We start from the raw sequence: 24,153 nt of genomic DNA on the forward strand, positions 1-24,153 counted from the left end.
TAAAATCGAGTTCTGAGAGAGTGCGGCCGGGATCGGGAGGGAGACTCGGAGCATGTGGGTGCCGGGCGGTCAGTGACCCGAGCGTAGTCTCCGGTGCGCAGTCGCCCTCCGCGGGAGGGGAGAACCCGGAGGAGAAGGGTCTCTCTGGGAGAAGACAGTCCCCCCGACTTGCCTGCACGGCCCTGACTGAGGCGCCGTCGGAGACCCGCGGATCCCTCTCAGCCTCGCAGGGGCCAGGTCCGGGAACATGAATCTGCTGCCCAAGAGCTCCCGGGAGTTCGGGTCTGTGGATTACTGGGAGAAGTTCTTCCAGCAGCGGGGGAAGAAGACCTTCGAGTGGTACGGGAGCTACCTGGACCTGTGCGGGGTGCTGCACAAGTACATCAAGGCCAAGGACAAGGTAGGGAGGGCCGCGCCCTCCCCTCCCTTCCCCTCCCTCCCTTCCCCTCCCCTCCCTTCCCCTCCCCCGTCGCGCGCGCCGTCCTCCCCGCCAGGGCCCGGACCCAGCCCGAGGGCGCGCGCCGCCTGCTCGCTCCCATCGCCTCTGCGTGTTCTCTTCCCCGGCGCCTTAGGCCTGGTGTCTGCTGCTTGCTGGGGAGTTATGGGGGGAGGGCGGAGAAAGGGGGGGGATCCCGCCGCTCTTCCGCTTTAGTGCCTAGGGCTTGGGAAGGAGACTGAGGGGCCCCCTAGGAGACATCGCCCTTGTGTTCTGGGCGCTTAATACAACCTTGCGGGGGCTGAATAAATGCTTGTTCCCCTTCCCCTCAGTGTTTGCCACAGAGCCCGGTACCTCGTTAGCACTGAGTAATTATAACCACTTACTTGAACGAGTTGATTGTCTCCTTCCGTTAGATCTTGAGCTTCTTGAGGGCAGGCATTGGGCAGTCTTTTGCCTTCCTTCTCTTAGCACAGAATCTGGCACCTAATAGGTGCTGAATAATATTCTCCCTTTCTTTCATTCTTTGTATGTATTGGCACAAAGTAGGTGCTTAATTCATGCTTATTGATCAACTTGCTCCAGCCCCTTCATGTTGCTCCTCAACAGTGTGATAGGTTCAAATCAAGATCCTAAGGGCAACAGGAGAAACTGTCCCCAATTAGGGATGAATGGGAATGAACCTGGAAGTAGATAGTTGGAGTCACCAGATAAGGGTTTGGAGTCGGGAAGACAGATTCAATAGCTGTGTGTTCCGTGGCCAGCCACCTAACTCCTGCTTGCCTCAGTTTCCTTATCTGTAAAACTGGAATAACAATAACATCTACCTCCCTGGGTTATTGGAAGGATCAAATGACATAATATAATTATGTTTCTGTTCCCTTGAAGTAAGCCCTAGTTTTTAACAGTACAGAGAAGAGTAAGCCTTGTTAACTTAAGAACCCTTACACATTTTCTTCTCCATGATGCCAGAGCAGTTTGTCCTGCTCCTTGCTAACCATTGTTCACTTCTCACTTGAAAAGATTTTCCCCTTGGTAGGTGTTTTCTCAGAAGAGCCCTGTTTTTTGCCTTTTCTAGGTGCTGGTGGTTGGATGTGGTAACTCAGAGTTGAGCGAACAGCTTTATGATGTGGGATACCCAGATATTGTGAACATTGACATCAGTGAGGTGGTCATCAAGCAGATAAAAGAACGAAATGCTAGCAAGCGACCCCAGATGAGTTTCCTGCAGATGGACATGACGAAGATGGAGTTCCCGGATTCCTCTTTTCAAGTGGTGTTGGACAAGGGCACCCTGGATGCGGTCCTGACAGATGAGGAAGAGAAAACACTAGAAAAGGTGGATAGAATGCTGGCAGAGGTGGCCCGGGTGCTGCAGGTGGGAGGCCGATATCTATGCATCTCCCTGGCCCAAACTCACATCTTGAAGAAAATTGTGGGCTATTTCTCCAGAGAAGGGTGGATGGTAAGGGTGCACCAAGTGACCAGCAGCCAGAACCAGACATCAGAAACAGAGCCACAGTTTTCCCTGCCTGTTTTTGCTTTCATCATGACCAAATTCAGGCCAGTTTCTGGCTCTGCCCTTCAGATCCTTGAGCTGTGTGCTCAGGAACAAGGCAAGCCTGTACGGCTAGAGAACACTGAGCGGCTGGCAGAAGCCGTGCGAGAGCGGCAGCGGTATGCCTGGTTGAGGAGCCAGCTGAACCGAAAGACTGGGCCTGGGAGTGTGTCCCTGGATTTATGTGATGGGAGCAGCGGGCAGCCACGCTACACCCTGCATGTTGTAGACACCCCCACTGTGAAGCTGTCCAGAGACAATCATTTTGCCATTTTCATCAGTGAGTTGAGATTCTTTCCTATTGTTCCTAATTGGGTTGGTTTTCAAGAAAGTGGGGCTTGGGTTGTTAGGGACATGTATGAATTGATTACTTGTGCTCTTTTACAATAAAGTAGGGTCAAAGGAGCCAGTTCAGCATAGACTCAGGCCAGATCATGAGGTGCTCTAGGTCCTTTAGTCAGAGGTGGAAGTGTGGCTTGGTCTCTTTGGATCAAAAGATCTTATGATGCCATGTAGGCCATCTTCCTTAACTGAAGCCTGCAAATATTGAGTGGCTTGCTCTAGGTCACACCGAAGTAAGCATCGGAAGGAAAGGCATTGTAAAGATGGAAAGCTCCAGTCCCTTACATTTTCTTTCTTTATTTGAAAACAGTAGCCCTGCATTCATTCATTGTTTTATTAGGTGTTTATAAAGTATTTAATGAAGCTGAGTAAATAATAATAATAGCTCTCATTTCTGTAGCACTTTAAGGTTTGCAGGGCACGTAGCAAACATCTCATTTTATCTTTACAAGAACACCAAGAAGTTATCCCTATTTTAAAGAAGAGGGACAGGAAGCTAAGTCACTGCCAGGCTCACCCTGTTAAAAAGTACCTGAAGCTATATTTGTAATTGGGTGTTCCTGATTCCAGGCCCAGTGTTCCATTTGTTGTATCTCCTGACTTTCATTCATTCATTCATTTTGTTGTTATGACAAATAATTGTTGAACACTTAATGAAGCACAATAAATGGCTACAATTTACTACAAAGGAAAGAGTGCTGGACTTGAAGCAAGAGGACCTGGATTCAAATTCTTCTTGTGCCATTTGCCCTCAAGTGACCTTCAGCAAGGTCACTGAATCTCTGGGCTTCACTTCCTCATCTATGAGTTGAAGACATTGGACAGAACTTCTGAGGCCCCCTCCATCCAGACAGAGCTCTCATGCACCATGCTAAGATGCTCTGGGTAGAGGCAGTGTCTCTCTCTTCAGGAAACTTCTCTTCTGAAGGAGGAACAGACCAGTGTTTCCTGCAGTAGAATAATAATAATTCACATTTACATAATGCCTATTAAGGTTTGCAGAGTGTTTTCTTCACATTAGCCCTGTGAGGTAAGTAGCAAAGCCTTATCAGAGTTGGGATTCGAACCCAGTTTTCCTACCTCTTCATTCTGTGAAGGATCCTCTTTCCATCATTGTACAATCTTGCCAACAGAGAGATTCAAACCAGGGTCAAGAGAAGAGATTGTTCCCATCTAGGGATGAATGGGAATGGACCTGGAAGTAGAATTTGACAAATAAATAGGATTTTGATGAAGGGGTGGAGGAAGGAAAATTCTAGTGAGGACCTGTGGGCTTTTGCTCATGATGAGTAATTGAGTTTGAGTTTAACCTAAACATGAGGTATGTATAGAAAGATAACAGCAACAGACATTTATCAGGTGCTTACTGTGTACACAACATTCTACTAGGTATAAAACTGGTGGGAATGCAGAGTTGGGATAAGCCAAAGGCCCTGCCCATATGAGGGTTAGTTAGGAGAATAAAAAAACCGTAACAATCAGTTTAGATGTACAATGTTACATTAGAACTAAGTGCAAGTTAGAAAGCAAATTGTTGTGGGAAATCTAGGGGTAAATAGGGTTCTTGTAACAGGATTTTAAAAATAGTTTTACTTTTAAATAAAAAGTAAAACCAATTAATCAAAAAAAAAAAATTCTAAGCAGCGTTCTACCAGTGGGCCATGTTGAGCTTTGATAATGTTAGTTTTGATTATTTTGTGGTTCTTTTCATTTACATTGCTTGTAGTTATTATGTGTTATTTTCCAGGCTTTTTATTTCCTTTTGTATAGGTTCTTGTTTCTCTGTATTCATATTTGTTGTTTCTCACAGCATGCTAGTTAGTATTCTATTAATTTCATGTATCAAAGTTTGTTTAGCTTTTCCCCTATCAATGGGCATCTACTTTGTTTCCAGTTCTTTGCCATCACAGAAAGTTCTATCATATGTACATGTAGTGTGTACCCCAAAGCCTTAACTTAAGTAATTTAAAAGCTGTAATGTTTTAAAACTGCTCTGAGACTTTGGGAATGCCCTTTATGTTGGTGTATATGGAGGCTTTCTTTTTGCGGTGCCATATATAGTGGAATCTTTGAGGTCAGTGGTGTGGGCGTTTTGGTCACTTTGTTTTTATAATAACAAAGTGGTTGTATCAACATATATAGCGATATCAGCGAGGTCCCTTCAACATTGATTATTCATTCCCTTGATATTTTTGCCAGTTTTCTGGGTGTGAAGTAGAACCTAAGATTTTTATTAGTAGTAATTTGAATCATTCTTTGAAATTGTTTGTATGACTTTGTTCTTTTGGTTTTTTTCCTCACTGTTGGCTGCTACTTCTCATTCTGCTTTGCTGGATCTTCATCTAGGTCACTTTCTTTTGATTGTGGTTGCATCCCCAAATTCTGTTCTGAGTTTTCTTACTTTTCTATGGTATCTCACTTTTGATTTCTGATAGTATCTGATTAGTTGCCTTGGGTTCTATTATCGTTATGTAGAAGGTTTCCAAATCTGTAGAGCCAGTTTGGGCCTCCCTCTTGAATATCCTATAGGGATCTCAAGCTCAATATATTCCCAAATAGAACTCATCTTATCCCTTAAAGTGATTCTTTTTCCAAATTTCCTTATTATCCTTGGAGGCATTACCATTTTGCCTCAGGATCTCAAACTAAGTTTCACAGCTTTGACTTCTTACTCCCTTTTATCCAATATACAATCAGTTACAAAATCAAGTTTCTTTTTCTACAATTACTGTTCCCTCTTCTCCTCTTGCATTATTTAGCATCACTTTCTCCAGAATATTGTAGGAACCTCTTTATTTTAGAGTCTGTGCCTCTTCTCTCCCTACAACAATCCATCTTCCACACAGCAACCTAAGTGATTTTCCTAAGGCTCAAGTTCTGACTATACCAACTCTCTATTTAATAAACTCTAGTGGCTCTCACCACAAGGATCCAATATGAATGAATTGATTAAAACTACAATCTAATATCTTCCTATACTTTGTTCATACTACTATCCATTAGTATCCTCCATAAACTCCATGGTCCAGTCCCACTGGCTTACTTGTTGTTTCTCACAGGATGCTCTATCCTTTTCTTCACACCTTTGTGGTGACTGTCCCTCCTCATCTCTGCCCCTTAGAATTTCTGGCTTCCTTCAAAACTTGATTCAAATTCTGCTTTTGGCAAGGAGACCTTCTTATGTATTCTCAGCTATTAATGTCTTCCCCCATAATTGATCTTTCATCTCTTACATCTATCCATTATGTATTTGGTATATATCCCTGTTAATTATAAGTTGTCTCTCTCATTAGGATGTATGTTCCTTAAGGACAGACTTTCAATTTCAACTTTGTATCCCCACCACTTAGCCTTTTATCAGGAACATAACACATGCTTAATAAATACTAATGATCAACTGATTGCTAATAGCCTTCATTTCTTCTTTTGAATACCATTTCTATCCCTTGACTTTTTTTTTTGGGAAATGGCTTTGTGTCTTATGTATTTTTATTATTTGCTTATATACTTTGGATGTCATATTTTATGCAGAGATTTTTTTTTTCTAGTTGACCAGTTCTTCCTTTTCCTATTAGCATTATTTTTATGTGTACAAAAACACTTTGATTTATATAATTGAAATGATTTGTTTTATCTTTTCTAACCATCTCTATTCCTTATTTGCTTTATGCTTTACTTCTTAGACATGGCTATAAAAATTCCCTGATCTTGTTCTCTCCCAGTTATTTTATATGATCTTTATGATGTTTAATTTCCAGGTCAAAATATTGGCATAATGCTAATTTGTGACAAGATTGCTTTTTTATTATCCAAAAAATTCTTGTTGAAAAGGGGGTTCTTTTCTCAGTTGGGTTTTAAACACTTAGGTCAGCCTTCAGTAAGCAAGCAAAGGGAGGGATGGTATTCCTAACATAGAAAGAATAGTGAGTGAATGTGTGGATGTATGAAAACATAAGACTTAATTGGGTTTAGTTACTAGTGTGAGATTATGTGTGAGCCAGGTGCATGAGTGGTCGAGGCACCAGAGCCACCAATCCTTAGACTAGTTTGAGGCCCTGTATACCAGAGCAATAGCTGCCACCCCTCTGCCCCAATCCCTGCCCCCCTCTTTCGGTGTAGTTTAGAATTTTGGCCTGGTTCAGAAGTGGGGGACAGCAGCAGAGTTTCTTAGGCCTCATTGCTTCCCAAGGCAAGTTCCATTTTGGGCCATGTCTTTGGAGGTACGCTTTGGCCCCAGGTGTAAATGTTGTCCCTGGTACCCCTAACACGGAGCCTTTTCTTACAGTTCCCCAGGGCCGAGAGACAGAGTGGCTGTTTGGCATGGAGGAAGGTCGGAAGCAGCTGGCAGCCAGTGCGGGCTTCAGGCGACTGATCACAGTGGCCCTGCACAGGGACCAGCAGTACCAAGGCATGGACAGCATCCAGGCCGAGCTGTCAGGGAAAGTCATGGAGCTGGCACCGCCAGGGCTGCCAGCCCAGCAGCAGGTAATGTTGCTGCCACGGCCCAGAGGCCCAGAGAGGGGCCCTGCCCTTCCCCTGGGAGACCATGCTGCCTCAGTGAGGTTCACACAGCGCCTCCCCCTGTCTTCTCAGAGGTGATGCTCTGGCAGCCTGACAGGAGGGTGAGCATGTCATCAGGGCATGTGGGTCCAAGCCCAGCCTTTGCCACTTACTTCCTGTGTAACCTTGGGCAAGTCATTGAGGCTTAAGTTACTTTGACCTCCACTTTCTGTATTTTTCAGTTGAGAGGATTGGATTAGATTGGATTAGGTAATCCTTGAGGCTCTTTCTAGTTTTACATCCATATAACATCCCATGGTCCAATTTGTTCATTGTCAGCCCATTCTATTTTTTATTTTTTATTGTTTTTCTGACATTTTTGGGCACTTCCATCCAAGGGTGGGAAGGGATTTACCCAAAATTCAGCTCAAGCATATATACTTCAGGTTAGCATTTCTGAACTTGTTGAGGAAAGCTTGACTATTGGTCATAATTGGGGTTTGAGCATTTTTGTGCCATCCTGGCCCATCTTCACTATGAGTAATGGATGAATGTAGAGGCAAGGATTTGTGTCTCTACATCACCAGTTGGGAAAAGCTGGGGTGCAGTAAATGGCAAAATCAAGAAGTAGAATCCAGGTATCCAGACATCTGGTCTGTTACTTTGCTTTGTAGACTGTCTTGTTTCAAAAAACAGCTCATTTGTCTTTCTTGCCCAGACCTTGGGATTAAGGTCTTTTAGTTGCCAGTTAGGAATTCTTCCTGGGAAGTTCCGGATGTTGTGGTTAGAGCATGGCTTTTTCTTATTGGATGGAACAGAAAATCAAAGGGTCATTTGGTGGGTTATTTTTTTAAGTTGCTAAAGAAGAACATTTTATATATATATGTGAAAAGGAGAAAAAGAAACTTGTGAATGAAGTCCTGCATCTCCATTATACAACTTGCATTTCTTTTCAGAATTAGATAATTGATTGCAGACATTAGTTTCAAAGCTGTCCTGCTTGTCCTTATCTTCCTAATCCTGTGTCTGATCTCTTCTGTTCAGTTTTTTAATAGCTAAAATAAACCTCTTTTCTTCTTTCCCCTTTCCTCCCTCTCCCTGCCATTTTTATATCCTTTGCTGTTCCAAATCCTCTGAAACTCAGTTAAAAAACATAACAAAGCTTTGTAACGAATAAGCAATAGTTAAATAAAACGGGTCTTTGCTTTGGCTATAGTCAAAAATGTGTGTCTCATTCTCTATCTTGTGTCTGTCATCCCTCTTGTCAGGAGATGGGAAATGTGCTTTGGCCATGGTGTTGATCAGATGGCTGTCTTTCAAAACTGTTCGATTTACAATGTTGATATTATATACATTGGTCTCTAATTCCAATCACTATACTATGCATCACTTCAGATTTCCCTGAAACTGTCTCTTAGTTACTTCTTATGGCATAATAGTATTTCATTCTATTCATATATTATGAGTGGTTTTGCTGTTTCTCAATTGATAGGCATCCTCTTAGTTTGTGATTTTTGTCACTGAAAAAAGAAGTGCTGTAAATATTTTTGTATATGTGGGACCTTTTCTTCATTCTTTGATTTCTTTGGGTTTTAGGCCTAAAACCTAGGTTGGTAGCTAGGTTGCATAATAATAAGAATACCTGGACCCTATTAATACCTGGACCCAGAAATAGAAAGAGTGTGGAAGGATAGGGTTTGGGGAGAATGACGCTGAGTGAGATTTTGGAATGTTGAGTTGAAGCATGACCTACAGTTAGAGGTGCCTTACAGACACCTGGAGATAACGAGATGGAAGTTTGGGGGCTGGATAAGTAGGTTCGAAAATCGCCAGCCTGCCGATGATAACTAAATCAATGGGAGCTGATGTGATTGCCAAGTGAAGTGGGGTAGAGGGAGAGGAGAAAAGGTGTCTCGGCAGAGCCCTCTGGGGTACCCACCGATAGCTGGCACAGCCTGGAGGAAGATCCAACAAAGGAGATAGAGAAAGAGGGGTCAGAGAGGGAGAGTGGGGATGCTGGTACCCAGAGAGAAGAGGGTCTTGTGGAGGAGAGAGCGATTGAGAGCATTAAAGGAACACCCAAAGGTGATTGTCCCCAAGGTCCTGGTGGTTGGGGGAGGGGATGGGAATGAGAGGATTTGGAGGTGATCGAACACTCAGGTTTAGTGAAAAGAGTCGCCACACTGGGCTGTTAGAGGGCTGGGTCGACTGAGAGGAGGATTAGGGGAGCAGGGAGGCGGGCTGTGTGACGGCTGTCATGGTGAGTCAAGACGCCCACCCCACATTGGCAGCAGGGTCAGGAGGAAAGATGGGAGATTGGCTATGTGGCATGAACTCCCTGGCTTGGGAACCTGTTTTGGGGGTTAGGGCAGAGATGGAGAATTCTGTTTTGACCTATGTCTGTGGGACATCCATTTGTAGATATACAGTGAGCACCTGGCAATGGGAAACCGCAGTTCAGGAGAGAGGTCAGGACTGGATGGAGCGCTTTTCAGATTATTTGCATAGAGATGAGTTGATTCCATGGAAGCTGATGAGATGAACACATGAAATGGAATAGTGGGAGAAGAGAAAAGGATACAGGACCAGCATAGGGAGGGGAGACAGTGAGCACTAGCTAATGGGGGATGGAGGAATTAAAGGAAGAGGGGAGACATGGGGTGAATTTGTGGGTAACCAGAGAGCTCCTGCTAGATTGGGAGAGGTTGAAGAGAAGTGAAAAAATGAGGATGTTAGACGCTGGATGTTTTATCCACAGAAACTTAGAGACTTGCCCTGAAGAATCTTGGAGTTTGAGTCATGGAGACTGGGGGTGTTTTTGCATTCTTTTTATTTACAAAATAATTTTTTTTTACTCTGGCACTTAAATATAATAACTCTGTATTTTCTTTAGTTTGTCAAGTGGCAAGACAGATAATTTACATTTATATGTGTATATCTATATCTGAATGTATATATACGTATATACGTATTTATAAACACATATAATATGTGGAATATCTATACATGTAATATATAGATATGTATCGATAGGCTCATGTGTCTGTATATACATGTAAATATATGTACATACAAATACATATATGTATATATGATAAATTGTGGAATAATATTCTGTTACAGTTGTAATAACTTGTTTAAGAGAAAAATATGGCAAACCATTGCAGTATCTTTGCCAACACAGAGACTGAACAACCACAAGCTCGTCTAAAGCTCAGCTCCTATCATTCCTCTTTCATGACATTTTTTCTGCAGCTGTTACTCTTTCTCTGGAGGTCTCCCTGGCTTTCTCCTGATATCTTAAGGGAACCAGTGGAGTAGTCTATCCTTCTTCCTGTCATCCTTTATTCCTAGTATGGAACCATCCTGTCAGGTAACTGTATACATCATCAATTGATGAGGAAACAAGAGCTAATCACTGAGAGAGGTAGCAGAAGTTTCTTAAAGGGGGCACATATGAGGAACCTTAAAGGAAGCAGTAGATTCTAAGACCATGATGTGAAGTGGAAGTGCATATATTCCAGGTGTAGTGGCCAAGATAGAATGAGGAATTCAGGGAATAACAAAATAGATGAGTAACTGAAGGAGGGTAATATATATTAAAAGCCTGAAAACAATCAGCTGGACCAGTCAGATTGGGAAAGGCTTTTAATGCCAAGATGGGTTTGTATTTTCTTCTAAAGTCAAGAAGCAGTCCCTTGATTATGGAGGAAAAAAACCCCAAAAGTTGTACTTTAGGAAAATTATTTTGGCAAGAGAAATTGGAATTGAGGAATCCAATTAGAAACTTTTCATGGTAGTATAGGTGAGAGGTGATGGTCCCTGAAGCTGGCACTGTTGGTTATGTGAGTAGAGAGAATATTACACCAATTCTCAACTCTACCATCATTGTAATAATGTGTTAATTATAATGCTATTTCTCAATGATAATAATATCTCCAAAAATAATTATATTTCTCCATAATCCTGCTAACATTGAATCTAACCATTAAACTCTCTCAGGCAAATTAATAATCTTTTACCATATTTCCCTCTACTTTCTCTCCCCTTTCACCATTTTCATATATATATATATATATATATATATATATATATATATATATACATACACACACACACACAAAGTGTATACTGTCTCTCTGACTTTTTGGGGGTAACTTGGTCTTGTGAACTGCATTAATTTTTTTTACCTGTTTTATCTTCAGGTGCCTTTCTTGTCTGTTGGTGGGGACATTGGGGTCCGGACCATTCAGCACCGAGACTGTAGCTCCTTGAGTGGTGACTATGTCATTGAGGACGTGCAGGGGAATGACAAGCGCTACTTCCGACGTCTGATCTTTCTCAGCAACAGGAATGTGGTGCAGTCAGAAGCCAGGCTGCTGACTGATACACCTAATAGAGGTAGGAGTCCCATGGCCAGCTTGGTGGGATGAGGGTGGGCCCAGCATACCTGTGGGCTTGGGATGAATTGGAGGGGGTTAGGAGTGAATCTGTGGGATAGAATAAAAAGTAACATTTCAAGGTAGGGACTGAAGATTTCAAGATTTTTTCCTTGTCCTGAATCCAGGTGATAAAAGATCAGGATGGTCCTGTTTGCTTTGACCTTTAGCAAAGGACTTCTTAGTCATAATGAAAAGCAGGGCTATTAGTTCACAAAAAAAGAAAGAAAATTGCTTCACTTTTTTTCTGGATAATTCGTCATTTTATTAATAATACTAGCATAGCAGTAGACTCATGGGCCCATGGAAAAGTGGGTGTTCCAGAGAGTGGCAGTCAATTCTGATTGGTTAACAAGTATTGAGAGGAAATTAATGTTATACTGCTTCTCCTCCAGGTAACATATCATCTCACTGATCTCTTGTGACTTATTTCCCTTTTTTATTTCTCCCCTCCATCTACATTTTATTAACCTCCAATTTGCTGAATTGTAGATTTGGAAGAGATGATTGAGGTCACCTATTCTGTTGCTCTAATCAGGATATTATTTTATAACACCTACCTCCTCTGCTTGAATACTTCATATAATAGGCAGCTTACTCTTTCAGAGTCAGTTGTTTTGTAGTAATTCCAGAAATGGAATTTAGTGACTTGATTTCCTAATCAAAAATTCTTTTTGCCATATCATACAGACTTATATCTGGGTCATTCAAGGGGACTTTGGGGGAGGGGGGGAGAATCTAAGAATTCTTCATAGTCATGTATTTGCTGTTGTTCGATGTAAGGATGCTTGTGACAAGTCTTGGGCTTTCACCCAGTCCACTCTCAAATATAGTTTTCACATCTCCTGTTGGCCATTTGGTAGCTTCCCCAGAAGCCATCCCTCCTTTTTAGTGTAGTTGAAATATTTTCCTTATGGTTCAGTTTCAGGTCTTAGGAGACAATTGTTTTTAAAAAATCTTAGTTGAAAAACAAAACCACAAAAAGAACCTCTTTCCTTTTAGAGCTGTTCAGCTTTTTCTCTTCAGCCAAGTCACTGGACTCTGAATTATTCCCATTTCATCACTTCTAAAATGAGGTAAAGGAGGCTGCTCCTTCCTGAATCACAGAGACCTTGTTGAGGACATGGGAACCCCACAGGAATGTGATCCCAGCCTGAGAAGGGTAGTACATAGACCAGCAATTGTGTCGTCTGGTTTCTGACCCTGTAATCCCCTGTACCCACCGGTGCTGTAGCCAGCAGGCAGAGTCCTTGTGTAATGGCGCAGAGATCCTTTTGCGTTGGGGGCAGTGAGGCTGCACAGTGGATGGAGTCTGGGCCTGGCATTGGCAAGACTCCTTTTCATGGGTTCAAATTTGTCCTTGGATACTTCCTAGCTGCCTGTCTGCCTCAGTTTCCTTGTGTATGAAATGAGCTGGTGAAGGAAACGGCAACCCATTCCAGTGCTTCTGATGAGGGAACCCCCAGTTGGTCATGAAGAGTTGTTCACGATTGAAATGGTTGAACAAGGAGGGGGACAAACTGATATTTTGTAGACCCCAGCAGTCACTATTTGCCAGGGCACCTCAATTGTCCCAAGCCAGACTTTGACTTTAGTGGAGGAACTCCCCAACTGGTTTTCCTGAGAATAGCTCATGAGTTGCTGGGTTTCCCTTTTCCAAGAGAAGTTTCCCAAAGCAGACCTTCAGCTACCTGTCTGGTCCCATCTCTTTGCTGAGCTGCAGCCATCTTTTTTTTGGTTCTCTCAAGCTGGATTTCCCATAGGCATCAAAAACTCGACGTCTTTGAAACAGAACACCTCTTCCTCCCATCCCTGCCCTTCCTGACCTCTCTATTACAGTCAAGGGCCCACATATTCTGGATTGCCAAGGTCCACAATCCGTGTTATCCTTGATTCTCCCCTCTCACTCACCCATGTGTCTGTTCCTTGGCCCAGAATCATCATTTCTTCCTTGGCTGCATTTCTTGCATTGGACTCACCTCCCAGGGGACTGCTTGAGGAGCCTCCTCCTTGGTCTTAGGCTTCAGGTCTCCCCTCCCTTGGCTGCTTGTGTAGGGCCAGTCATGTTCCCACCTGCTCTAGGGGCTCCCTCTTAGTTATTACTAAGATCAAATATAAACTCTGTCATTTAAAGCACCTTCCTGCCTCGTCTGATCCTGCTGTGTTGGCCCCTGTGCTGTTCTGCCCTAATGTTTAGCTCTTCATTTCCCTAGTTTCATTCAAGGTACAGTTCAGATCCCACCTTCTGCAGGAGGCCTTTCCCAACCTCCAGCTGCTAATGCTTTTCCTTTTCAGATGATCTTTCTGTACTCTGTATGTGTCTTTCATATGTTGTTTCCCATTAGAAGGCTGGTTTTTGCCTTTCTTTGCAGCCTCTCCACTTGCCTGGCAGGTAGTGAGTACTTGGTAAAAGTTTGTTGACTGACTGTCACTCTTATGTCTTAGCCCAAAAGAAGAGGAAAAAGGATAAGAAGAAACTCCGGCCAGTGGATGCTCCAGAGAACCCTCCTGGGCCTGTGAGTCAGCCCATTGACAAGGGCTTTCTGTGCTGTGAACACCACAAGGCTATGATTGCTGGGCTTGCCTTGCTAAAAAACCCAGAGATGCTCCCAGGTGAGAAGCAGAGACCCACGAAAAACGTTTATTTGTAGAGGGAGTAGCCAAGTGAAACTCCTTCTAGGGAGAGGAGCAGGCTTTCCAGTCTAGAAGCCTTAGATTCAAGAATTGCTTTTAACACATACTGTCTTGTGATCATAGGCAAGTCCCTTAATACGGAGGAGCCCAGAGAGCTCTCCAAGAACAAAAGTTAGAGAGTAGTTGTTGATTCTTATCAATGGAGGGAGTTTTTCCCTACTAAAGTTTATCCATGCCAGTTTCAGATCCTTTGTCCCCATAAATATTCGCACATTTTGTTAACCAGTATGTTGCTATCTGGGCAGTTTTAGCATATAATGAGTAAATACTTTTTCGTTTCTTTTTTTATAAAGAAGATTGTGATTTTAAAACATTATGTCATCTAGCTTAAGGAACACATGTTCAGAGTCTTCTGTGTGCCTTTCTGAGAAGGATGTACATAAACTGGTGGACAGCCCACAGGTCAGTGGATAGAAGAGCACATTGGACTTAGAGTTAGGAAGTTTCCTTTTCCTGAGGTCAAATCTGGCCTTAGACACTTCTGAGGGATTAATCTAAATTCAAAATTCACATTTCAACAGGCATAGTCTTAAAGGGGGTGGGCACAAGCTTATTACTGCTCAGAACTTTGATTTAAATAAGACATAAGAGAAGAGGAAACTCATAGCACCAAAGGAATACACAGCTAACAAATATAGTGGCCACCATAAAGACACTATAACAAACAGGCAAACAACATACAAAATATATCACTACCACTACAGAAGCATCAACATCTGAATTCCTTGGCTCGGAGAATCCATGGTCACAGCTATTCAATCTCACATGGGAACCATTGCTAAGCAAGCTGTACAGTACTTCCTAGTCTGAATCCTTCAAGTCCCTTTTTATTAAGGGGTTTTTATAGGCTGAGAATAAAGAAGGCACTATGCTGAATATTCTTACTTGGTTCATGACTCTTAAGACAGAGCAACCTCCTATTTTAAGACAGAGCAACCTCCAACTATAGGATGTGTCATCAATGACGAGGCCCACCAAAGAGAATATTTGGATGATTATGTTTATTCCAGGAACTGGCCAGGTTTCTGGGGTAAACACAACATTGAAATAAAGGATACTCATTAATTAAGGCACCACCGAAGGATGACTGACTCTTCTTGTGTGCTTCCCTGGCATTCCATCAGAAAACTACAAGTGTATATTCATATTCTCAGCAAAAAAAGTTATACAAAAGACATGGCCGAGACTTATTAAAGATTCCTTATTCACTAGAATTCCTTACAACTTTCTAGCTGAGTGATCCTGGGCATGTCACTTAACCCTGTTTGCCTCAGGTTCCTCATACATAAAACTGAGCTGCAGAAGAAAATTTCTAAGAAAACCCCAAATGGGCTCATGAGGAGACTAAAAAAATGACTAAACAAAAATACATAAGCTGCTATAATAAGTGTTTAGATAATTTTAACTCAAATTTATGTTACCCCAAAATGTTTAAATATATTAGTCATTTGTTTTTGAATTCCTATCTCTTTAGCTTACAATTTGAGCCCTTGAACATGGCAGCATTTCCTTTTTTTTTTTTTTTTTTTTTTTTAATGGTTATTTTTCTTGTAAATCAGAGCCCTCAGTTTTACATGATAATATTGTTAGGACTGAAATTTCTTTTTTTTAATTTAATAGCCTTTTATTTACAGGATATATGCATGGGTAACTTTACAGCATTAACAATTGCATGGCAGCATTTCCTAAAATGAGATCGATAATTATTCAAGAGTTCAGCTTAGCTATCTACATAGGAAAACCTGAATGGATGGAGAATGCCTTTTGTCGGACTGTGATAGGCAGTGAATGGCCATCCCACAGAGCTGGTCCATCAGTTCTTCTAGACCCGGGTAGACATGGTGCGTGGATAGTGAGCTAGGCTAGATTGGAGCAGGAGGAAGGAAACAACTGGGATTGTCTTTAGGAAATTCTGCAGTGCTTTGTGGGACCAAGCTTCTCCATGAAGCAGAGGCCTGTCCTACAGCACACTGGCCACACAAGGCCACAGTCACTGGAGTTCAAACTGTCTTCCACAAGTACAAGGAGCTGCGCTGATCCTCAGAGTCTGACTGGTTCAAGTAGCCCAGGAAACATTGGCGCCACTGGTGATGGGAGGGCCCAAGATGGTTCTGTTTGGGGGGGCAGGGGCTGTGTGCCCTCTGTGATCACCCAGTCCTGCTTCTCCCTTTGGGAGGGAACTCGGGCCAATACCAGGTGTTGGTTCTTCTGTTGGTTACCTGGGACAGATGGATTAAAGAGCCTGACCATAATGATGGATGCCTGGAAGAGATAGGCTAGCACTGGCCAGAATAAGGATGATGCGTTGGGATCCACAGGAGGAGGCCTGGAGTTAGGCTTCCCAGGGACATTGAGGATACCTCCTGGGGAGGACTTCTTGGGAGACTAGGAACAGGTTTACCCAGGATGAGAGGGTGAGGGTGGGTTTCCATCTGCACCATAGAGAGGGTCCCCACATACTGAGGAGATCACAAAGCCATCAAAATATTAAGGTCCTGATGGTTTTTGTTTACCAATTGCTCTTTTAAGCAAAATAAATAAGTTTACATAAAGTCTTTTAAGTGATTCTGTCACCCTGAGACTTCCTGTGTGGGGATTGTAGTGATCTTTCTTTGTCTCACCTCAGAGGCTGCGCTGTCCCTCCTGGTGGTTGGTTTGGGTGGCGGCAGTCTGCCCCTCTTCATCCATGATCACTTCTTGGAGTCTCACATCGATGCTGTGGAGATTGACCCCTCGATGCTGGAGGTGGCCACCCGCTGGTTTGGCTTCACCCAGAGTGACCGCATGAAAGTTCACATTGCCGATGGCCTGGACTATGTCACCAGCTTGGCCAGAGAAGGTAATGGCACAGGAAAACTTGGAGCGGGGGTACTGGGAGATCTCACGTGTTAACCTGCTAGGAAAAGTGTCATATCATTCATCCCATGCTTGTGGGTTTCTATTTTGAGCCAGGGATGAGCCCACCAACCCCAGCCCCCTAAAATCTGTATAGTGAGGTGAATTGTTGGTCAGATGGGTGGGATGTTTCTTGGGAAAATGACAAAGAAATAGGCCAGAGATAAAGCAAAACCATTAAGTTGGACTGCTGTGAAGTGGAATTTGGTAATTCCCAGAGAGGCAGGGCTCAGGTTCACCTTTGTGCTAGCAATGAAAAAAAAAAAATCTTCATTGCTGTGATAAAAATATACACATGTGGCATTTCTATCCTCTCATTCCCTGGTGCTACTGGCATTGTTGGTTGACTCCCAGGAGTCTTAGAGCTCTAAACAAAGCAAAGAGTATTTGTCTGGGTCATGAGTCCTTCTGCTGGGGAGCAGGATTAGATCTCCGAGGGATGAAATGTACCCTCATTCTTTGGGTGGGAGTGCTCTGGTACATGCCATTTCTTTACTGCAGAGCTCTTATGCTCAGACATCCCTGAAGGTGCAGCCACTGCTACTTGACATCACCCTTAGCTTCTCATGAGTGGGGCAAGTAGAAGGACTGGGTTGGAGGGATTTGTTTGGTACTGGGGTAATTGGAAATTATCTCCCCTTTGGTCACAAACTCAGTAAGCAAGGGTATAAGCAAGGGTACATAGGGACTGAATCCATGATTTCTTTGGTTTAGTGACTTTTTCTAGTAAGGATGCTCCCTCTACCAGTGGAGGTCAGCATCTTCTCATAGAGTTGGAGTCATTCATTCCTTTCCTTTTCCATTAACTTCTCAAGCCCTCCTCTGCTCATCTAATGACTTCCCTGGCTTCAAATCCCAATTAAAATCCAGCCTACAGGAAGCTTTCTCCAGCCCCTCTAAATTTCATTGCCTTCCCTCTATTAATTATGAACAATTATTATCCTGTATAGACAGTCAGTTCTCAACATTTGTATATTTAACTTTCATGACATCAAGCATTTATGTAATTTTATTAGTTTTTCACTTTTATGTTGGCAACTGTGCTAGTGCCAAGTTTCTGTGCTAGTGTTGCCAAATGAGTATCCTGGTCCCCCTGTCAATGCTACTGGGCTTCTGACCTTCCTGCCAGTTTGGAGGCAATGGAAAAGGGAGGGCGAGACATGACAGGTTCCCCTTTTGCTCTTTTTTACCTTGGGGTTTTTTCTGACATTGCCTCTCCAGTTCCTCCCCATTTCATTCAGTGTTGCCTCTCCAGTTCCTCCCCATTTCATTCAGTGTTGCCTCTGTAATCCAGGGTTATTCCATGGTTACTGCGTTAAGACAAGGACATAACACAATTCATGTTTTGTTATAAAGAACTGAGAATATCAATCTTTTGACTGTTTTCTAGGAATGATAATCTGGTAAAAGTTGAGTGTTGACTGAGATATATAATTTGCTTATTGTCTTTCCCCATTAGACTGTAAGCTCCTTGGCAGGGCAGGAACTGATTTTTGCCCCTTTTTGTCTCCAGGGTTTGGCATGGAGCCCAATACATAGTGGGCACATAATGAAGGTTTCTTGCTTGATTACAGTTGTTCAAGTAACCAAGTAGGATGGATTGACTTGCATTTCAAAACATTTTCTATGTAAAGATACTATATCCCTAAGCTAGTTGAGCATCTTTAAGTATAGATAGCTGTTCATTTATCCATTATAGTCTCTTGCTGAGTACCTTTACCCAACAGTTTCAGTTGTATTGTGGTTAAATCATGTTCTACATATATTTCTATGAGGTGAAACATAAATTAGTGGATAAGAGATGGATTTGGAGTTAGGATGATGTAGGTTCAAGTCTGTTACACCTTAAGCTGGTTGTATAATTTCTTAATGGCCTTCCCACTCCCACCCTCAGATAAGTCACCTATATGTTAAAATTAGATATTGATCTACATTAGTTGAGTGAATGAACTCCTTACCTTTTCCTTTACTAGTGAAATAATGATTGATTTCTGATAGCTAATATTATAACATACAGTGCTTTGTGGTTCTTAAGACATTTTCTTCTTTTACCTGACCACAACCCTTACCTGTGAAAATAGATGTTATTACTATTTTCCAGATGAGGAAACTGAGGCAAAGAGAAGTTAAGTAACTTAAGCATTTAGAGTCACACAATTTATAAGTGACTATGGCTGGGTTTGAATTCAGATCTTTCTACCTCCTGAGTGCTTTATCAACTACATCACCTAGTTGCCTCTAAAATCATGGGCTTATTTCAATTTTTTGCTACCATTTTTTCTTTTTTAAAAATTTTAATAGTATTTTATTTTTCCAAATACATGCAAAGAGAGGTTTTTTTTTTAATTTAATTTTCTTTTTCTTTTCTTTTTTTTTTTTTGCTAAAGATAGTTTTCAACATTCACTTTTGCAGAATCTTGTATTCCATTTTTTTTCCTTCTCTCTCCTCCTTCCTCCTCAAGACATTAAGCAACTTGATATATGTTAGACATGTGTAATTGTTCTAGACATATTTCCATGTCTGTCATGCTGTACAAAAAAAAAAAAAATCAAAAGGGAAAAAACCAAGTAAACAAACAACAATAACAAAAAAAGATGAAAATATTGTACTTTGATCCACATTCAGTCTCCACAGTTTTATCTCTGGATGTGGATGGCACTTTGTATCATGTCAATTGGAATTACCTTGAGTCATCTCATTGTTGAAAAGAGCCTAGTCCCATCAAAGTTTATCATCACATAATCTTGTTACATTGTACAATGTTCTCTTAGTTTTGCTCACTTCACTCAGTTCATGTAAGTCTTTCCATGATTTTCTAAAATCAGCTTGCTCATCATTTCTTATTGAATAATAATATTCTATTACTTTCATATACCTTATGTAGCCATTCCTCAATTTATGGGCATCCATCGAGTTTAGTTTTTTGCCATTCCAAAAAAGATTTCTACAAACATTTTTGCACATGTGGGTCCTTTTCCCTCTTTTATGATATTTTTGGGATTTGAACCCACTAGTGACAATACTGGATCAAAGTGTATGCACGGTTTTATATATCTTTGGGCATAGTTCCAAATTGTTCTTTGGAATGGTTGGATCATTTCACAACTCCACCAACAATGCATTTTTCCTGTATTCCCTCCAACATTCATCATTATCTTTTCCTGTCATCTTAGCTAGTCTGAAAGATGTGAAGTGTTACCTCAGTTATCTTAATTTACATTTCTCTAAACAATAGTGATTTAGAGCCTTTTTTTCATATGACTAGAAATGGCTTTAATTTATTCATCTGAAATGTTCATATCCTTTGACCATTTATCAATTGGGAAATAGCTTGTATTCAATTTGACATATTTTGCATATTTTAGAAATGAGGCCTTTATCAAAAACACTCTGCCTGTAAAAGTTTTTTCCCCAGCTTTCTGCTTCCCTTCTTATGTTGGTTGGATTGATTTTGTTTGTGCAACATTTTAAAAATTTAATTAAAATTATTCATTTTGCATTTCATAATGTTCTCTAGTTCTTCTTTGACTATAAATTCCTTTCTTCTCCACAAATCTCAGAAGTAGACTATTCCTTGTTCTCCTAATTTGCTTATAGTGTCACCCTTTATGTTTAAATCATAAACCCGTTTTTGATTAGTGCCTAGTTTCTGCTATACTATTTTCTGGTTTTCCCAGCAATTTTTGTTAAATAGTGAATTCTTATTCCAGAAACAGGAGTCTTTGGGTTTATGAAACACTATGTTACTGTAGACTTTGATTATTTTATCTTGTGAACCTAATCTGTTCCACTGATCCATTACTCTATTTCTTAGCCAGTACCAAATAGTTTTGATGACTGCTACTTGTATAGATTTAGGTTTGATATAGCTAGGCCACCTTCCTTTGCATTTTTTCCCATTTATTCCCTTGAAATTCTTGACCTTTTGTTCTTCCATATGAATTTTATTATTATTTTTTTATTTGTTATTTTTTCTAGCTCTAAAAAGTAATTTCTTGGCATTTTGATTGGCATGATACTGAATAAGTAAACTAATTTAGGTAGAATTGTCATTTTTATTATGTTAGCTTGGTCTACCCATGAGTCCTTGGTATTCTTCTAATTGTTTAGATCTTACTTTATTTATATGAAAAGTGTTTTATAATTATATTCATATAATTCCGTGTTTGTCTTGACAGATAGACTCCCACATATTTTATATTGTTGACAGTTATTTTAAAGGCGATTTCTCTTTCTTTCTCTCACTTCTGGGCTTTGTTGATAACATATAGAAATGCCGACAATGTATATCAGTTTATTTTCTATCCTAGACTTTGTTTAGAATGCATTCACATAGTCTGTCCGTGGCAGGTATCTGTAACACCATCTCCTTCCCCATGTGGCCTTTCCCTTTTCACCTCCTCATCCTTCACCCTTTCCCCAGGCCAGATACAAAGAGTATTTGTTATAGGGATTCAAGGCGTCTTCCAGTAGCCGGATGAGAGTTTCCATTAACTGTGGGCTGATCTTCTCTTCCCAGCACAGTCTCGCTATGATGTCATCATGTTTGATGTAGACAGCAAGGACCCTACAGTAGGAATGAGCTGTCCGCCCCCTGCCTTTGTGGACCATGCTTTTCTGCAGAATGTCAAAAGGATCCTGACTCCAGAAGGTATGGGCAGCAGAGCGGGGGTGGGGGCCACAGACAGGGGCCTTTTCGCAGCCTGTGGAGGGGCCATTCTTTTGCCTCTTGCTAATGTTCCATCCCAGTTAGTTCACTAGAGACACAACTAGACCTGGACTCAGGAAGAGCCGACTTCAGACCCAGTCTTGGGACACTTTACTAGCTGTGTGAGTCTGGCAGTTGCTTCACTGCTGCCGGTTCCCTCGTCTGTAAAATGGGGATAATAATATTGGCACTACCTCCCAGGGTTGTTGCTAAGATCAAATGAGATGCACTTTCTCCCTGGGTTGAGACCCCTCTGCCCACTTTCTCTCTTCTCTTCCCTGAAGGTGTCTTCATTCTGAACTTGGTGTGTCGAGATTCAGGGCTCAAGGACTCAGTGCTGGCGGGACTCAAGAAGGTCTTCCCCCTGCTCTACGTGCGCCAGATCGAGGGCGAAGTTAACGAGATCCTCTTCTGCCAGCTGCAGCCCGAGCATAGGGTGGCCACCCCTGAGCTCCTGGAGATGGCTCAGGCCCTGGAAAGGACACTTAGGAGACCAGGGAAGGGCTTTGATAGCACATACATCCTGGCGGACATGCTCAAGACCGTGAAGATTGTGTGACGAGCAACATAGTACGTCTTCGGGGACAGAAACAAAGAGAAAAATAACAAAATAATTTGAAAGCCTCTTGTTTCTCGCTTGTCTTAATAGATTTACTCTCTCAATTGGGACTTTGGCTTGACCTGGGTCTGGGAAAACCAAAAGAGGGCCTCTGCTTTCAGTATCACTTGCTGTTTGGGATCCTGCCTCTCTGAATTTCACATTGAGCTTTCTTTCCTCCCTGGTTCTAGTTAACTCGTAACAGAGGCTATAAACCCTGGGTATTAGGGAAGCAGAACTCCAAGACCAGCATTTACTAAGTGCCTTAGGACCATGAGGAATCAGATATACTTAATAGATTTTAGGTTCTGTCTAGTACATCTTTAGGAAAATGCACCTTACTTTGTGTTTGTGTACAGTGAACTAGGCAGTGATGAAGATAGAAAATTTTGATAAGACTTTGTCTTTATCCCTTGTTCATGGAATTTATGGTCTAGTTGGGCCCAGAGAACTGTAGCGCATGCTCTCCCTTACATGCACCTCTTTAAAACTCGTACAGTCTGAGGGGCAATTTTGGTGAGAGCTTCATGCATTTGAATTGGGTCTTAAGGAGTATATAGGAATTCAGTGGGCACAGAAAGAAAGGGAAGGGCACCCAGTGCAACCCAAGCAAGGGCGGAGAGAGGGCAGAGTACAAGGCCTGCTTAGATTGGTTGCATTTGGCTGGATTGTAAATTGTATGAAGAAATGAAGTAGGAATGGTGCCAGTTTGTGAAGGGCCTGAATGCAATGGAATTATCTTCAGCTTCTCACTTGTACTCCCTTAGATACCCAATATGTTGTCAAATCTTATTTACTTTCTTACTGTCTGTTGTGCACATCCCTTTTCTCTAGTGCTATGGTCACTGCCCAGAACAGGCCCTTATCACCTCTTTCCCATACTATGGCAACCACCTCCTAATTGGATTCTTGGCTTCATTTCTTCCTCTTCCAATCCATCTTCTATTCAGTTGCCGCAGTGACCTTCCTGCACAGGTTTGATCATGTTCCATCCTGCTTAATACTAGAGACTCATTCTTACCTCTAATATGAAACACAAAATCCTTTGACATTTTGAACCCTTTACAACTTGGCCCCTTCCTGTTTTGCCAATGTACTTCCACTCGATGCTCATCCATGTACTCTGCAATCTCGCCCAACTGTCCTGTTTGCTCTTCTCCATACATTACTCCCCATCAACTTTCTCCCTGCCATTTTCACTGCCATACTCTTCTTCCTCACTTCTAACTTTGAGCTTTTCTAGAATTCCCTTGAGAGACAATTCAAATGTCACCATTGACCAGAGGCCTTTTCCCAGTTACCCTTGCTGCTAGTCCTTTCTCTCTGAGACTATCTTCCATTATTATTTTCTATATCTTCTATATACCTTGTTATTTGAATGTTGTCTCCATTAGAATGTGATCTTGAGGGCTGGGGCCATGTTTTTTGCCTTTCTATGTATTTCTAGTATACAGTGGATGCTTAATAAATGCTTACTAATGGAAGGCAATGGAAGACGATTAGAATTTTTTGAACAGAAGAGTGATAATGAGGTCTGTGGGTAAGGATGACTAGTTTGGCAAAGAACACAAGATTATAAACATGGTGGATTAGGAAAATAAAAATGAGAGCAAAGAAGTTGATAGTGGAATAGAAAGTGACATAGCTCAGACTGGGACTTTAAATATAACTATTTTAGTGGGACATCTACATTTCTGGAAGATCATACATGATAATTTGGGCTATTTCTCTTGCTTAGCACATAGTAGGTCTTTAATAAACAACTTTTTGATGATTTGACTATCTGTGGTCTGGCACCAAACTGGTTTTTTTAGAGATCAGAGTCAGTATAGTTCTTAGATTCCATTTGGATTAGAACCTTCAAGATCAGTCTAGTCCAACCTTATTGTGTAGACAAGAGGTTAAATTACTTGCCTGAAATTCACCTAAGTAGGAAATGGCAGGGTGGAATTGGAATCCAATGTCCTTTGATTCTAAATCCA

At 41.7% G+C, this 24,153-nt stretch overlaps 1 protein-coding gene across 1 annotated transcript; it reads left to right on the forward strand.

Annotated features, from left to right (window-relative positions):
* On the forward strand, window positions 1–23,951 carry EEF1AKNMT (eEF1A lysine and N-terminal methyltransferase). Its single transcript, XM_003767419.4, has 8 exons — window positions 1–400; window positions 1,515–2,274; window positions 6,622–6,821; window positions 11,042–11,237; window positions 13,721–13,888; window positions 16,596–16,808; window positions 21,385–21,516; window positions 21,858–23,951. The coding sequence occupies exons 1-8, from the start codon at window positions 248–250 to the stop codon at window positions 22,130–22,132; spliced, it is 2,097 nt and encodes a 698-aa protein (XP_003767467.2). The 5' UTR covers window positions 1–247; the 3' UTR covers window positions 22,133–23,951.
* The last annotated feature ends 202 nt before the right edge of the window (window positions 23,952–24,153 follow it).

The sequence above is a fragment of the Sarcophilus harrisii genome, chromosome 4 (genome assembly GCF_902635505.1).
Source record: "Sarcophilus harrisii chromosome 4, mSarHar1.11, whole genome shotgun sequence".
NCBI lineage: Eukaryota > Metazoa > Chordata > Mammalia > Dasyuromorphia > Dasyuridae > Sarcophilus > Sarcophilus harrisii.